Raw genomic sequence first — 17,253 nt, 5'->3', positions numbered from 1 at the left:
ACAACTCCTGTACGACTGAGAGCCTACACAGACGCATTGTCTACATATTTATTTATTGACTTTTCTTTCTCTTTTACAAAATGTTAAACACATGAGTTGAGCGTGAACTGCGGAGTAGGATTGGGCATATTGAATTGTTAAAGTGTAACAATATTATTATCCTTATTGTAATTTTGTTAAGGGTGTTTTTGAAATAAATTAAACCATTACCATCACACTTATGTATACTGTCAAAGTCCAAACGGTGAAACTAATATGGAATGAAAGAATCAAGGTAACATGGCTTCACATACTTTCTGCACTTCTCTCTGTTCTGGGTCCAAGAATTAACTGCACTTCCCGCCCTCTTTTTTTCCTCAGTCCTTACATAAAAGCGACTAATGGACCCTTGACTGAACTGTGATCAGCAATACTTAAAGGTACATTGCACGCGGTTCACAGTCCATATTGTGTAAACGCATTTTTGTTGAGGCACAAACAGACTCAAACACACTCAAACTGATTGATGTCATCTTGTGGACCGAGTGGGGGGCATACGCAACGCCCTCTGCGTGTCTGTGTAACCAATAACACAACAGTTTGTGCATGCAATGATAAATAAACTGTTGCAATATTCGTTAAAAAATTGATGTAGTAGTGATAATGGGACATTATACAAAAAGGAACAGACTAGCCTGGCTTACAATATTGGTACTAGTTCGTCCAAAAGGTTGTTGTCGATGTGTTGTTTTTCCAAACCCAACCCATCCAAGCATGCCCTTAATGCTTTGTGCACTTGGCCAAAGAAAGTCATGCTGGAACAGGAAATGGTAATGGTTTATTTCGAACATGCTTAACATTGGTTACATTAAAAAAACACCACATGTTTACAATTTAACACAGGGGTGTCCAAAGTACTGCCCGGGGGCCATTTTCGGCCCACAGCTTTTTTTTTTTTATCGGCCCGCTGCACATTTTAAAAATACATCATCATCATCAACAACTTTATTTCAGACACATACATGGTCCATAAAACATAAAAACAAAAACTAAACAAAAAAAATTACTGGTAAACAATAAAATGAAAAAAAAAAAAACAGCAAAAATGGAAAAATCAGCAGTAAAAGTCATAAATTTACAAGAGTAACATCATAATTTTCCATGAAAAAATAATGTAATTTTAGTAGCATAAAGTTGAAGTATTAAAGGAAAAATACTTTTCAGTTGTGATATTATGAGAAACAAAACAACAAATAAGGTTGTCATTTTTTTTATTACGTTGCGTACAAAGTCACGAGAATAAAGTCCAAATATTATAATTATGACAACCAAATTTACAAGAAGAAAGCTGAAGTAACTGGGTGGGGGGGCAAAACAAGACAACAAAAAATTAAAACAAAATGAAAACAAACAAGAAAATTTATTTTAAAAAGCAGTAATTTTATGACAATAAAGTAGAAATATTGGAAAAAAGTCATAATAATGACATAATAAATGTGTAAGCAGAAAGTGGAAACATTTGGGGGGGGAAACAGAAAAAATAGGGAGCAAAAGAGCAAAGACCAGCGTTCATACTAATACTACTCTTTCACCTTTAGCACAAAGCTGAGATGCAGTTATGACTTGAAATATATATAACTTCTTAGCATATCTACATGTGTTGCAACTGGCCCGTGCATCCTTTCATTTTTCACAATGCGGCGCTCGCTGGAAAAAGTTTGGACACCCGTGCTATAAACATTGAGAGAAGTTGTCGGAGTTGCAACTCTGCACTACCCCAACAGATGTCGCTGTTTTCCCCCGTTGTACTCCTCCCTTTGAATGGATTTCCTGCAAAATGTACTTTCCCCACAACTAAACAAACCCAGCAGCAACCTTTGTTGCGACATAGCGTGCGTCAGATGACACACTGTGTACCGTTTTGATTATTTTACCTCCTGCCCGCAGGCCCAGATGAGAACCTAGAGTCCACTCAGGAGCACTATTGGTCCTAAGCACCGTCCATGTCTGTCCGCTTTGGGCCAATAGCGTTGCCCGGGGTGAAGCACGCCCCGCCACATCACAGCACACAGCACCGCCTTCTCGTTCTTAAATACGACTTCAGTCTCACCTCTCGGCCTCCGTATTCCGTCTGATACGCACCTACCTCTCCGCCACTGTTCTATCCCACTGTCAAGTAAGTTTTCCACTTTTATTACATTTGTTTTTTGGAGCGGGTGTCATTTTGTATAAATTTAAATCTACTGCCTAAAGTAGGCGGAACTTGCATGACGAGTTGACTGCCTGCGCAAGCTCAGTCATGTACGCATTTCTATTTGCTTACTGAACGTTTTATTTTGAAAAGTGAGCGAGTGCTGACGCGTCAGTGAATGCAACATGCCAGTCCGGTGGCTTTGTGAAAACATGAAATACCCCGCCTGCAAGTTATAGCTCGCTCATAGTTTGGTATCACTGCAAAGCTTCTTACACGCAGCCTGAAGTCTAGCATTTTTGCACTGAAGGCTCAAAGTTGAACCGCGCAAGCCAAATATTTACAGAGGTGATGTAACACAGGCAGTTAGCGATCAGGGGAAAAACAACATTACCTTCCTCATACTTTTCTGCAAAGACTCACGTCTTTAGTAACCCGTTTCTCCCCTCTAGGATGGCTCAGCAATTCCCATCTCTCTCTCCGGAGCAGAAGAAGGAGCTGTCAGAAATTGCCCAGCTGATTGTGGCCCCAGGGAAGGGGATCCTGGCCGCAGATGAGTCCACTGGTCAGTTTACATTGACAGACAATGTCATTAAAAAAAGAAATTCTGTGATTAAATACGCATACCCTTTTTAAAGGCACCATGGGAAAGCGTCTGCAGAAGATCAACGTGGAGAACAACGAGGAAAACCGTCGCTGCTTCCGTGATCTCCTCTTCTCGGCCGGTGACTCCATCTCAAAGTCCATAGGAGGGGTCATCCTGTTCCATGAGACGCTCTACCAGAAGTCAGACAAGGGCAAGCCCTTCCCCCAAGTCATCAAAGACCAGGGCATTGTTGTGGGCATTAAGGTGAGGAGGCGGCATACATAAATATTGTCCAAGTAGGGCTAGTTTTGCTTGTGTAACTTAATTAAAGACTAACTAACTAGCCTGGACACCAGTGGCTGTTTGTTGCCAAGCAGGATTCATGTGGAAAAGGTAAAAACGCCCACTGAGCTCCTGACATCTTATTGTATGAATGACATGTTAATACCTTCTGCCATCTAGTGGAAGAACCTCTAACTGCTCTGTATGTCACGTTGCGTCCCTGGCAGAGATACGATAGATGAGCAAATATACATTATTTGCTGTAAATAAATAATACCTTTTAGACTTTTAATGAAGTGAAATTGGAAAAAGCACACCTGATGATTGCTCACCGCACACTAATGTGCCGCAGCACAGTGGTTGGTAATCACTGCCCTATGACAGGAGCTGTTTGCTGTTTTGCACTGAACTTGAGGGCCACCATTTGAGTAGCCTCACAAATTTGAATTGAATACCCCCGGTATACTGTAGATTACTTCTTGAAGGGTAGAAATGCACTCTTATTTTGAAAGTTAACGTCTGTCTCCTGCTTCAGGTGGACAAAGGCACAGCTGGTCTGAATGGTACAGACGGCGAGACGACCACACAAGGTAAGATTTAGACTCCTGCTGGAAGCGCCCTTCTGCAAGTAAGGACAACGTGTAACCGTTTTGCCGTCTCTCCGCAGGTCTTGACGGCCTGTCAGAGCGCTGCGCGCAGTACAAGAAGGACGGCTGCAACTTCGCCAAGTGGAGGTGCGTGCTCAAGATCTCAGACAGCTGCCCGTCGGCTCTCGGCATTGCAGAGAACGCCAACGTCCTGGCTAGATACGCTAGCATCTGCCAACAGGTACGCACTCACACGAGTAGTAGTTGTCTTTTCATAATTGCACGACAAATAATAAGGGCTGAATATGTTTTTTTCTATCAGAATGGTCTGGTACCCATCGTGGAGCCAGAGATCCTTCCCGACGGAGACCATGACCTGCAGAGATGCCAGTATGTCACAGAGAAGGTTGGTTCAAGAATCATTTCAATGAATTTCGGCAAAAAGATTTTTATTAAAGATGTGTGTGCTCATGTTCAGGTGCTGGCTGCCGTGTACAAGGCTCTGTCCGATCACCACGTGTACCTGGAGGGCACGCTGCTCAAGCCCAACATGGTCACCGCCGGACACTCCTGCACTAAGAAGTTCACCCCTCAGGAGGTCGCCATGGCTACCGTGACAGCTCTGAGGCGCACCGTGCCAGCAGCCGTGCCAGGTAGCTTTAAACATCCAAAAACAGCAACGTTATCAGAAAATGGCAACCTAATTTCCCCATGACTCTGCAGGCATCTGCTTTCTGTCCGGGGGCCAGAGTGAGGAGGAGGCCTCGCTCAACTTGAACGCCATCAACCAGGTGCCCCTATATCGCCCCTGGAAGCTCACCTTCTCGTACGGCCGCGCGCTGCAGGCGTCCACCCTTGCAGCCTGGCAGGGCAAGGCCGCCAACAAGGCAGCTGCACAGGAAGCTTTCTGCAGTAGGGCCAAGGTAAGCCTCCACGAAGGGCTCAACAAGAGAGGCAATAAATGTATTAATCCCCTCTTATCTTGTATTACTCAACTCTACTGTGGCTGGTAAATGATTTCTCTGATGCGGTTTGTCCCGCTAATGTGGTGCAGTTAACCTGGCTGATGATTAACACTTAGATGTGACTTTCCCCTCAGATCAACGGCCTGGCTGCCAAAGGAGAGTACAAGGCCACAGGCTCGGCCGACCAGGCCTCCATGCAGTCTCTGCACACCACCAACTACGTCTATTAATTTAAGCCATCGTGCACATGGACCAAATGACGACAACATCGACGGGCAACCTTTAAGGAGGAAGATTCTGGAATAAACTGCTGTTTGCTGCCTCACTGAAATAAATTTAAGTGACCAAATGTGTCTAATGTGTACTTGTCTTTTTAATGTATGTATACCTACAGGACTAAAAAGATGCATTGTGCGTAATGAAATGCCAACATAAACATTTATTGCACAGGAAAGCTAAAATCAGACCTTAAAAAGTGCTCCAAAGGACACATTCACAGATAAAAATGCTCACAGTCATAAGGAGGAACACAATGCAGTTGCGCCCCTTCGCATTCTATTTGACATTAACATGGTTGTGATACCGCCTCAGGCCATGCTGCTATCTTGTGACTTGAGGACTGCGAAATCAAGCAGCCTCACACTGATGATCACATGACGGCATTAATGCAAATGTAACGTGGGTTTGGTTGTTTTATGTATGTGGCCTTCTACCTTTGCAATATTGAAGGTTAGATCCCGAGATGTTAAACATTTGAGACATGAAAATTATCTTTTTTTTTTTTTTTAACAAACTGTAAATCGCTCACATCTGACTGAGATGGTTCTGAAAATGAAAAAACTGCAGAGTGCTGATTAAAAACAATGCAGACAAATATGGCGGTTTCCTGTCAGATCACACAGGGACTATGACAGGCGTGTCCAAAGTGCGGTCCGTGGCGCATTTGAAAAATATTGTAAAATCAGCAGTAACTTTACAAGATAAAGAGTTTTCTGCTTGCCCCAGATTACTTTCTCACTGTAGCACCTAAAATCAATTAATTGTGTCTTTAAACATTACTGACATTACTGTAACTTCGCAGGTATGAAAAATGGTTTTCTTGATTTTTCTCAAGCTGCAGCATATCTCCTGAAGACCGCCAGCACCTCCCAGGGGTGGCCCACCTCACATTTTGAAAAACATTTGTTGTTTTTACATTTTCCAAATATTTACATCTACTTCTTAAATAATCTTTGTTCATTTACTTCTTGTAATATTTATTAATGACTATGATCCCATAATATTTTGACTTTATTCCCATAAAAAAAAGACATTTTATTTAATATTTCAACTTGATTCTACTAAAATGATGTTTTTTTTTTTCATATTACGTTATTCTTGTAAAACTACGACTTTTCCATCCATCCATTTTCTATACCGCTTCATCCTCATTAGGGTCGCGGGGGCATGCTGGAGCCTATCCCAGCTGACTTCGGGCGACTGGTCGCACTACGACTTTTTTTGTCTTAATATTGACTTTATTCCTATAAAATTGCTGATTTTGTTGTTTAGTGTTTAGTTTTCTTGTTAAATGACATTTTTAGAACGTACTGCGGGGCCAATTAGAAAAAAAAAAAAAAGCCACGGGCCACAAATGGCCCCCGGAACCTCAAATAATGAAAACGATATCTAAAAAAAATATATTAGCACGACGTCTTACAACCTTTTGTCACTTTCCTGCGTCAAACCCAGGTCGATGATAAATATTCATCAAAAATAACAAACTCAACATTTGGCCTTGGTTGAAAATGGTTTTAGGCTTAAGTGTTCTTCATTTAATATTACTCTGAAGGTGCCAATCAAAACATTTCTGATCCACGTCCTGGATCTCTGTAAATGGTGTGGTTGTGCCTTAAGCAGGGTTTGATGAGTGTATTTGTGTAATAGAATATAGAAGAATATGAGGTAATATTAACATTGCATGATACTAAACTGGGTATCTAATACTGTATGTAGGCCAAATATATGTTATGATGAGTGTTCGGTTACTTGTAGGTTTGTGGTTAGTGGTGTTAGTATGCACATCTGAGACATTTGAGGTTAGTAAATGCAAATCTGTAATAAATACGTGAAAAACATTTTTTTTTTGGTGCTGCCAGTATAAAAAGTATGATACGCACACAAGCCATTTTATTCGGTACACCTGCAGAGTCTAATGGTGTCTCATATAATGGTGCCTTTTTGAAAGGCCTGTTGCCTTAGCAAATCTCTCAGTTTTGAGGCATACTAATTTAAAGATATGTTTATTATAGTGATTGTAGTTTGCAATGGTGCAAATCTGCCTTACACATACTCAGTGATACATCACTGCAAACTACAGCCACAATAATAAACATATTTAAATGAATACTGAAAAACGGAGCAATGGGAAGCATAGGAAGGCACGTGGAGCAAGCACTGCTAACGCTGTAATGTGAGTGTACGGTAAACTGTACAGATTAATGATCATGAAGTGCAAGGGCTCCATAGTTACGGTTGGAATGTTGTGTCACTCTGCTGCGTTGAAACTCGCTGGAAAATGACCTGTCGAAGATATAGAGGAGGCGCTGGTTACATGAGTGCAATATAGGGGTGACTAACTTATTTCTATACATAATAAACATCATGTAATGTATAAGGTTTCGCTGTGACCGCACAAATTTGGCTTTTCCTGTTAAGCATTTCATATTACAGTAGAGCCTTCCTTTGCTACATCGCGGCCTATTATTAGTCAAAAATATGCATAGTAAGCAATTTCAAGCATAAAAGTGGCTAAATGAATTAAAATACAAATACAGTATAGGCCATTGAGAGCACCATTCAAGTTGTGGATGTAGTATTCAACGTTGGTCACTAGGTGTCAGTAATTGTTCAGTGAGACAAGCTCCAGGCTTGATCGCCGAAACAACAAGCTTTTATTGCAGGTTTAAATGATCTCACAACAGGCACATTGATACTAATAATCATAATAAGAACACAAGTTACTGTTGAGGCCACAACCCTCAACAAGCTAAAACTCTGAACCCCCGATATCGCTTCCTGCTGGCCACCGATTCTGCTCCCCTACAAGGTAAACTGTCTTATATCCTCTGATTATATCTATTATATTGGGAAATACAAGTGTAAAGGTGACTATAGGGGTGTTATTTAATGTCTAAAGGGCTCAAATAATGTTAAAAACTGTATTTAGAAGGTCGTATACAGGTTTTCCATGCTCTAACTACAAAAATATTCCATTTATAAATAAGGAATCCTACTTTGCGGAAATTCACTTACCATGGTCGGGTCTGAAACCAGTTCCGGTAAAAGCAATAAACCTGGGATGACTGTATACACATATATTTTTGTTTAAGGCTAGCTATGTTCACACTTGTGGTTCAGTATTCTGGCCCAAAAAACGAACTAAAAATAAAAAATAAATGTCCTCTTTAGTGCGGTTTGGGGCCACACAGGGGTCAAATGTTGAACAGTAGAGAACACACGCTATGCATAAAGCAAAAACTTGATTGGGTAGCTGTTGTGACATATTACGTACCATAAGTCAAACATTCCATACCAAAATGCCGTCTGCTCGGTTGAAAACGTAAACGTTATTCTCTGCTGGCTTTGATTTCACAAAAAGCTTCTAAAGTACACCTCTAAAGAGTGCTGTCGTCACACACACACACACACACACACACACACACACAGGGAGAGGGCAGAGGAGACAGCAGTTCCAACACAATTTCTTTTACATATTTGTCATTTCTGCGTGGGTTTTGCTGACATTTGAACACTGTTCCATGTCTTTGGTCTGTGTGGCGTTCACATTTAAACTCAAGTGAACCAAAACCCACCAGAGTTCACACCCAATTTGACCGAGACCTGCTCGTTTGGTCCACACAAACTGCAGAGAAAACGCACCAGAGCGCATCTTACCCAAACCAAATATGAAGAGTGTGAAACCAGCACTTAAGAGACAACTCCAAAGTTGTATGGTTTGCGTCTGTTGATGGTACCTGAGTGTTTGTGGATTTGAGAGCCAAGCGTGCGACTGCTGACAAGAAGATGAGAAGCACCGACACACACAGAGAGCACGTGAACAAAACGCCTTCAATGCCATAAATTTGATCCTAGAGGAGAAAAAGCTCTTTTTTAAATTTCAAGCACTGTGAAAACGTGCTGTGTTGAGTACAAAATGTCATGTACCAATCTGCTGTGGCTCCACTTTTTGTCCACAAAGTATCCCGCAGAGAACCTGATATAGCGGTAATATGTTAAGCAGGATATCCTGTATCCGAAAGACACGATGACTCCCAGGATGGAAACCACATACATGGCCAAACAAACTGTCACCTGCGAAAAAGATTTGCATTCATATTTGTTCCCACTAGGATAACCACATATTAAATTACAATAGGCTGTAATACCATCCTCTTTGATGGACGTGCTCCCGTGTAGATAGACAAGACTCCACAGATGACAAACTGAAAAAAAAGAAGAGCACCATGTACATGTACATAGAAGCGGTAACAAAAATAACAATGCTTAGTTATGATTTCACTTATTGCGGGCTATTGTGGGAACCTATCCCCCGCGATAAACGAGGGAACGCCGTATGTTGTTTCAACGTTGTGTTTGTGTTGCTCATTGTCATGACCTAATTCAACAGTTTATCAACGTTGTTTCAATGTCGTATGCCTGCGGGATGCCTTCACCTCTTCAGTGGTGGCTCAGAAATAGTAAAAGACTTCTGGAATCACACCCTCAGTCATGCATGATGATGGTTTGAAGTTCCAAAGTTGACTTTTAAGGTATAGTTTAGCAGAACATAATTATAATGCATTATAATTATAGTACATGATTTGATATACCAGCTAAAAAGGAGGAGTGACTTGTCTTGCATACCAGAGCTCCCTGCCAGAAAGGGATGTAGAGACCAGTGGAGTTTGTCTTACTATCACTGGACAAGACAAATCCCATCATGACCTCTGCACAGCCACAGATCACAATGACAATCTGGTGATGAGAAGAGCATCCTACATCAGAGCATGCACTTTATAAAGCAAGACAGCTTAAGACTGATTTTAAGGGATGTATTACACCGAGACTTTGGGGCTCCTTTTCGACAAAGCGGTGAAGAGGCTTGCTGGACATCAGCACCTTCGGGTCTTCTTTAAGTTTCCCTTGCTGTTGTCCTCTTGTGATCTCCGTGGGGGTGGTGGGTGTTGTTGGTGCACTGTCATCCATGGTGGGGACGCTACAGACATGACAAACAACATTGTTAGTCAAAGCAGATGTGCGTTGCGCCCCCTCCCTCCTTACGACTTGGCAGCACTGCTTGTGTTTCACAACTCTTCCGGAAGGGAAGTTGCAGAAAAAATTCAGAAATCGACAGCAAACTATGATGAAAAAGAAAGGTGTGACATGCACTTACCTTGCTTTCTTTTTTCATAGAGAGCAGCAGTGTGGGGAACGGTTTGGGAATGTGGGGGGTGGGAAGAGGAAGTACAGAAATTTGAAACTTTTTTTTTTTTATCAAGAGGAGGAGCTCAAAACTTTGGATGATGTCATTGAATTCGATTGTTTTTAGTGTGAACTTTGGTCTTTGCTTTTTTTCCTCCCTATTTTTTTTTTAATTTTCCCAATATTTCAACTTCCTTCTAAAATAATCTTCTTTTTTTTGTAATATTATGACTTTATTCTCGTATTATAGCTTCCCCCCCAATCTAACTTCTTCAATCTAAAAAAACTTCATTTTTATTTTTCTTTAATATTTCAACTCTATGCTGCTAAAATGGCATTATTTTTCCTCATAATACTGAGAGTTTATTCTGATAAAATTGCCAATTTTTTCTTGTTAGAATATTTTTTTGTTAATATTTTGACTTTATTCTCTTAAAATTATAGTTGTTATTTTTTTTAATTTGAGCTATTCGAACTGTTTCTTATAAATTCTTTGTCCTTTTTAAATTTCTGGTAAATTCTTCTTGTAGTTATGACTTTATACCCATAATATTTTGACTTTATTCTTGTAAAATAACTTTTTCCACAAAGTAATTTTTCAACAATAGAACTTTTTTTTCCTCATATCACGATTGAAAAAAAAAATCTGTAATATTTCAACTTCATGCTATTTGCTGTGCTTTATTTTTTCCTCATATTATGTTATTCTCATAAAATAGCTTTTTCTTGTTAGATTACAACTTTTTTTCTCTAATATTTAACTTTGTAAAATTACTACTGATATTTCTATTTTTGTTTTTTTTTTTGGGTCTTTCTTGTTAAATTATACTTTTAGACTGTGCCGCGGTCCGAAATGGCCCCTGGGTTGCACTTTGGACACCCCTGAAATAGATTAATGAAATGATTTCAGATAACATCATGGCCCCCCATGGGCCCCTGCCCCACTGTTTGAGAAGCACTTGTCTTATGGGGTTTTATTTTGGTTTGCATCTAATTCAATTTCAAAATGTAAACGTGAACCAAAATTGAAACTAAAATACTGAATGACATACAGTATCCTATTGCTTACAGTAAATCTGAATAGACAATGTTAGTTGTTCTCATAATGTATTTAACTGGCAGCCGAAGACATTTAAAAAAAAAATCACACACACACACAAAAAAATTACATTTTCGTCCTTAAAATATCTTTACACTCCCATTGTTGTTGGCATGGCATTGCGCAGGCTACGGTATCGCTGCAGGGACATAAGAGACAACTGCGGCTAGCATAGCAAGCTACTGAGCTAACAAGTTAGTCTCTCTAAATTGCATATTCTAAACTTAAGAAAGCAGAAAGCATTTCAAACCGAGCGGGGAAGAAGGACAAAGAAGCAAAAAAAAAACTTACCAATTCCACACGGAACCTTTTTTTTTCGATCTCAGCCGTGACATAAACGCCTCGGGTGGCTCAGTAGCCAGTCACAGAACATTACTGATGCCTAGTGACCACAATACTACATACTGTAGAACATGTCTTTCAATATTTTATGACTATTAATAGGCCATAGTCAACCACAAAACATAATTTATTATTATTAATATTTTAAAACATGATATAGTGGGGGAGTAATATTCAAACCGCGACATAGCGAGGAACGTTGCTTTACTTTGGGGACAATTTCCTGTGAAAATACAAAATGAATAAGAAAAATAATGATCATCTGTATGTACTTGTGAGTAAAACGATGTTAAAATGTACTTTTCCACTGTCATAACGACATAATACCATTGACCACATCTTTCTGACTCGCTGTTGGGTCAAGAAGGTGGGATCCAACTGTCCTGCAACACAAAAACATAAACATACTTACTTGTAATTTCATGCTTACAGGACACGTGAGAAACAACATTTCCAGGTATTCACTGCGCATTGTGAAGAAGAAGACAGCAGGTGGCGCTCCAGCAGGTACGCTGCCCTTCGCCTCACATCTGCTTCACTGTAGTATTGAAAGGTTTCTAGAAGCGAAAGACCGCCTTGCCTTATAAAGTCCCCCGCCACCTGAAGAACAGGAGATGACGCTGATGGAAGACGCTACCACAGATAATGTATGTGATCCAGTCAAGTGTGCGACTTACTTGAGGACTACTAGCTAGCAGCATATAAAGGATGTCCATACTAAGGATCAACACTTCCTGATCGGCCATTTTGAGTGTGGCCGAGAGGGAAGACAGCAGACCGACCTGGGCCAGCTGGATGCAGAAGTCCTTTTTCTTGTGGGCCACATTTGCCAGAACTCTCAGAATCTGAAGGCACAGTGAGGCGGGGAAGAGTGTGAGAAGTTGTGATCTTAAAAACTAAATAAATAAATGAACTCGAGTTCTTGCACTGACCATTGTGTTGATGCCCTGAGAGAATGGCAGAAGCTGGAGAAGCCCAGGGACCAAGTTAAGAGTCAGCAGGGCCGAACAGAACAGACTGGACTGAGCTGGATCACATCAAAAAGGATGGATGTAAATAATATAAATAAAATTATATAAAAAATATGCAAACATAAAAAGTAATGTACTATATTTAGCATCCGAGTTATGTTTTGACTTCATTTAGCGTACAGAAAGTTCAAAGTGCAGCCCACGGGTGTTTTTTTTTCATTGGGCTGCTGCACGTTCAAAAAATAGAATTTAATAAGAAAACTAAATAAAAACAATTGCAAAAATGGAAAAAACCATCAGTAATTTTAGAAAAAAGAACAGATTGAATAGAATGAAAATAGAGTGAAAATATTCTGAGAAAAAAGTTGTAATTTAACAAGAACAAGTCATAATTTTACAAGAATAACGTAATATAATGAAGAAAAATAATGTAATTTTAGTAGTACCAAGTTGAAATATTAAAGAAAACAGAAGTTTTGTTGTTGTTTTTTTTTTTTTTTTTTTTTTTTTTTATAAAATCAGTCATAATATTTTGAGAAAAAACAAAACAAAATAAAGTTGTAATTTTTGGAAAATTAGGTTATGCAAAAATTTATGGGAAAAAAGTCATGATATTATGACAAGAAAATTTGGAAAAAGCAACTGTAATTTTACGTGAATAAAGTCAAAATATTGGGAGAAAAAAAAGTTGCATTTTAACAAGAAAGAGAGTCTCACTTTTACAAGAATAAATAATGTAATAATATAAATAATAATAATAACTAATAAATATTCTGACAAAAAAATACACCCCAAAATATACACCCCCCCCCCCCCACGCACACACACACACACGCACACACACACACACACTCACCCACACACCTGTGAGGTTGTTGAGGACCCAGGCGCTCTCTCTGGCCAAGGAGGGTCGAGTCTGCACGTAGGCCTGAAGCAGAGCGCACAGAGCGGCTGCGAGCTCAACATCACCCAGGGAAGCGGTCGCCCCCCCGCGCGTGCAGGAAGACAGCAGGTTCGCCGTGGACCTCAGCAGAGGACAAACAAGCTGAAGGGAAAAAAGGATGGAAGACGGACCATTCAAACTCAGGTTTGTCATTCTTGCTTTTACTGCTTTTATCCTGCTCAGTGTGAGCTGGAGTCTATCCCAGCTGCTGACTTTTAGGGTGAGAGGCGGGACACAACCTGGACTGATCACCAGTCAATCACGGGACACACATAGAGAAAACAACCATTCACACTCACATTCCCACCTATGGACAATTTAGAGTCTCCAATGAACACAATATACAGTAATTTCCTCACCAGTTCTCGGCCATCCTCTCTGTTTCCTTGTGCAGCAGCACCACCCAATGACACTATCAGGGTACTGCACTGCAACAGTGCTCCACAAGCCAACAGTGCTTCGTTATTCTCAGAACTTTGCCAAAGAAGAAGCAGAAGAGAAGGGTTATGTTATTGAAGAGCACAATGCTCATGTAGCAATTCTTACAAGTGAAAAGTTGACTGACACACGCCTTGAAGTTATTACACAGCACTCACCTGCAGGTAAGGTAATGCAAACACCATGCACACTCGATGGCAGGACCCAGTGAAAAATTCTGGTCGGGTATCAGTGCTGCTAAAAGGTGTGTAGGTAAACTAGAGGCCAGAATGGACCTATAAACAGTGAGAGGGGTCATGAGGCAACTACAATAGAACCTACCAGTTGTAAACATTGAAAAGGTAGGTTGTGGTGTGTGCATTATGAAAAAACACACCAAAACATTTTTGGGAAAAATACGCCTTCAAAAGTCTGACAACAATCTTCGAGGTTGCATCAGCAAATCTCTTGTACTTTGCTTTTTCTTTGGCTTTTCTGTCTGTCACCATGAAAGAGTACCAGTTATGGCAAAGCGGAAATATATGAGGATGACGATAGAAGAACCACACCCCTGCTCCAATCGACTTTGGGTTGATGTCAAATGTGAATGGACAAGGTAGGATTCTATTAAAATGACTAAAATAATGTGCACTGCAGGTCAGTTGACGTGCACATTCCCTCTGCAAGTTCATAACTGATTTCACACACAGTACTGGTCATGATGAAAAATTAGGTTGGGGAAAGTTATTTTATGGGAATAATGTCAGAATTATAAGAAGAAAATTTGAAGAAAGTTGAAATAGTTGGAAAATTAAAAAATAAAACAAAACTAACAACAGCAGAAATGAAAAAAACAGCTGTAATTTAACGAGAATAAAGTTAAAATATTAAGAAAAAAATGCCTATCCTAACAAAAAAAAGTCGCAATTTTACAAGAATAAACTCGTAATATGAGGAAAAATAACGTAATTTTAATATCATAGAGTTGAAGTGCAAACAAAACAAAATAAAGTTGTAATTTTAGGAAAATTAGGATGGGGAAAAAAAGGCTGTAATTTTACGAGAATTAAGTCAAAATATTATGGGAATAAAGTCATAATATTACAAGAAGAAAATTTACAAAGATTAAGGAGAAAGTTTAAATATTTGGGAAAAAAGGGGAAAAAACAGCAAAGACTAATACTAATAAATAGGCTTTTTCACCTACATCACAAAGCTGAGACGCAGTATTTTCTTGAAATATGTATAACTTGTTTTACATGTGTTGCTTTACAAAATATCAAAGTGGCCCTTGTATTCATTTTTCACTATGTGGCCCTCGCTGGAAATATTTTGGACACCCCTGCTCTTAAGTGGTGGATGTGAATGGTTGTTTGTCGATATGTGCCCTGTGATCGCCTGATGACCAGTAGAGGGTGTACCCCTCTCACCCACAATCAGATGGCATAGGCTCCAGCTCCAGGATATAAGAAAGTAAAGATGCTTACGGGATTATTTTGCTTGATGCTTCTTTGGTTTGGAGAAGCTGAGAAAGAGTGAAACCCACAGCTTCCACCACCGCCATATTATGCTTCTGGGTCTAAACACACATCAAAATTACATTTTACAACCTTTTGTGCAGGGTGCATTTCACTCATGTACCTCAATACAGCTGGCAAGCGCTGGTATGATTCCCTGAGCCAGAAGTTTCTCTCTCACAACGTCACTGTCCGGGCACAAGTTGCCAAGCGTGTAGAGACAAAGCTCCTGTGTGTCCGCAAAACAAGCAGATGACTGGTTCTGTCATATGACAGTGTATGTAGAGGAGGGCTACTGACAGTGAACCTGGTGCTTTGTCCAGACAGATAGGTGAGGAGGTAAGGGGTGGCGGGCAGACAGGCTGAAGCCACGCTAGGGTGAGGAGAGTGAGACAGTTCGTGCAGACAGCGGACAGACTGCAGGCGGCGCTGAGTGTTGGAACCTGTGAGGAGGCCGACCAGCAGGTGGATACTGTTTTCTTGCCTAGATAGAATACACAGAAAGATATATCAACATGACAGTCTTCACATCATAATAAAAAACATCAGCATACTTGATAAAAGCGAGTTGAGCCGACGGGTCACGAAGAAACTGACTCAAAGTTTTGAGGTGGGCTTCCCTCTCTGGACCATTGTGTTGAAGTTTGTGGAACAAACTGACAACATCCTGCACACATTACACACATGCTTAGATGCTGCATTTTCTTCTTGTGAAGTCCACCTAATCTGATTTATCTTACCTTTTCATCGGAGCAAGTGTCCATGGCGGCTTCTTGCCGCACCTCATCTTCAATCAGCAGAAGTCTCTTGCTCACCAGATGTTTGTCTCTGCGGGCCTGACGAAGAGCTACAGCACATTTACAGTAAAAAACAACAACAATATTTCAGCCATAAGAAGATGACATGCAAAACAGATGCTCTGGGAACCAGGAGGTACCCTGATGAAAAAAACAGCATAGACCAGCATGGAAATTATGCTGGTCTATGCTGGTTTAGCAGGTGAACCAGCATGGTCCACCAGCATACACCATCTTGCTGGTATGCCGGTCACCAGCGCCAGCATACCAACAAGAAAACACAACATATGCTGCTCTATGCTGTTTTTTCCAGCAGGGTAGATTTGTGTCAGTGAACACAAGACAAGGACGTCAGCAATAACATGCCAAAAAAATCATACACTACTCATAATATGCCTAACTTTTGTGAGTGCTCTATTCATAGAAAGAAATAATATTTCCATTAGTAATTCATTCCCACTGCTGTGAATTTTTTGTCACCATTTTATTGCGGACAAGCTCCGTGTACGGAGAGTGTGATTTGTTTACAGCAAAACTAGCAATCGTTCCATAACTGTAGGGTTTATTTAAAAAAAAAAGATACCAGATGTCACACATAAGCTCACTCTGATTACTTTCAACCACATTTGTGTAGCCAAGGACCACCAATACAAAACTATCATTAGATACAGCTTACCCTTTTCGTGCTCTCGCCTCTTTAAGCGGAACTCCTCCAAGCTGTAGTCTGATCGGCCAACTTTATGGCCGACTCTACTTAACCTCCACATTATCTTTTACTGTTTTTTTTTTTTAACAACATAAAGGTATACCTGACTGTCATCTTGCTGCTGCCATTTGCCCCAAAACATAAGTTGAACCTCTTCTTCAGCGTTTTAAATGTGACCACAACAAGCCACAGCGCCACCAGCGGTAGAAATAAACACTTTCGCAGAGCAGCTAGTTAAAAAAAAAAGTTTAATTTGTATTAAAGTATATTGTACAGGACGTGCTGCTGATCAAAGACCATAGTATGAAAAATGCGTTTTTGTCCACCGGTCCATATTTTATGTTTTTTTTTAAAACAACATATACCTGACTGTCGTTTTTACTGCTGTCATTTGCCCCAAAACATAAA

At 40.2% G+C, this 17,253-nt stretch overlaps 2 protein-coding genes across 7 annotated transcripts; one reads left to right on the top strand and one right to left on the bottom strand.

The window, feature by feature from the left end:
• Positions 1 to 1,990: 1,990 nt before the first annotated feature.
• Positions 1,991 to 4,943, top strand: aldob (aldolase b, fructose-bisphosphate). The gene is made up of 9 exons (XM_054791061.1): positions 1,991 to 2,155; positions 2,623 to 2,735; positions 2,809 to 3,020; positions 3,574 to 3,628; positions 3,706 to 3,866; positions 3,948 to 4,031; positions 4,104 to 4,278; positions 4,349 to 4,548; positions 4,725 to 4,943. Exons 2-9 carry the CDS (start codon positions 2,624 to 2,626, stop codon positions 4,818 to 4,820), a joined length of 1,095 nt encoding a protein of 364 aa, XP_054647036.1. The 5' UTR covers positions 1,991 to 2,155; position 2,623; the 3' UTR covers positions 4,821 to 4,943.
• Positions 2,853 to 17,187, bottom strand: tmco6 (transmembrane and coiled-coil domains 6). Of its 6 annotated transcripts, none has more exons than XM_054791053.1 (18): positions 16,816 to 17,187; positions 16,083 to 16,189; positions 15,897 to 16,009; positions 15,643 to 15,826; positions 15,467 to 15,571; positions 15,313 to 15,404; positions 14,005 to 14,121; positions 13,768 to 13,882; positions 13,330 to 13,510; positions 12,427 to 12,521; positions 12,172 to 12,339; positions 10,025 to 12,094; positions 9,691 to 9,847; positions 9,496 to 9,606; positions 9,018 to 9,074; positions 8,797 to 8,943; positions 8,607 to 8,720; positions 2,853 to 7,152 (listed from the first exon to the last, which is right to left on the bottom strand). In XM_054791053.1, the coding sequence occupies exons 1-12, from the start codon at positions 16,904 to 16,906 to the stop codon at positions 11,921 to 11,923; spliced, it is 1,542 nt and encodes a 513-aa protein (XP_054647028.1). In that variant the 5' UTR covers positions 16,907 to 17,187; the 3' UTR covers positions 2,853 to 7,152; positions 8,607 to 8,720; positions 8,797 to 8,943; positions 9,018 to 9,074; positions 9,496 to 9,606; positions 9,691 to 9,847; positions 10,025 to 11,920. The 6 variants fall into 6 exon arrangements, with proteins under 6 accessions (XP_054647028.1, XP_054647029.1, XP_054647030.1 ...); XM_054791054.1 differs by having other exon boundaries at positions 11,444 to 12,094; XM_054791055.1 differs by having other exon boundaries at positions 11,907 to 12,094.
• Positions 17,188 to 17,253: the final 66 nt, after the last annotated feature.

Source organism: Dunckerocampus dactyliophorus, chromosome 11, assembly GCF_027744805.1.
Source record: "Dunckerocampus dactyliophorus isolate RoL2022-P2 chromosome 11, RoL_Ddac_1.1, whole genome shotgun sequence".
Taxonomy (NCBI): Eukaryota; Metazoa; Chordata; class Actinopteri; order Syngnathiformes; family Syngnathidae; genus Dunckerocampus; species Dunckerocampus dactyliophorus.
Note: the sequence above shows the minus strand (reverse complement) of the source record. Positions and strands in the feature narration are given on the sequence as shown.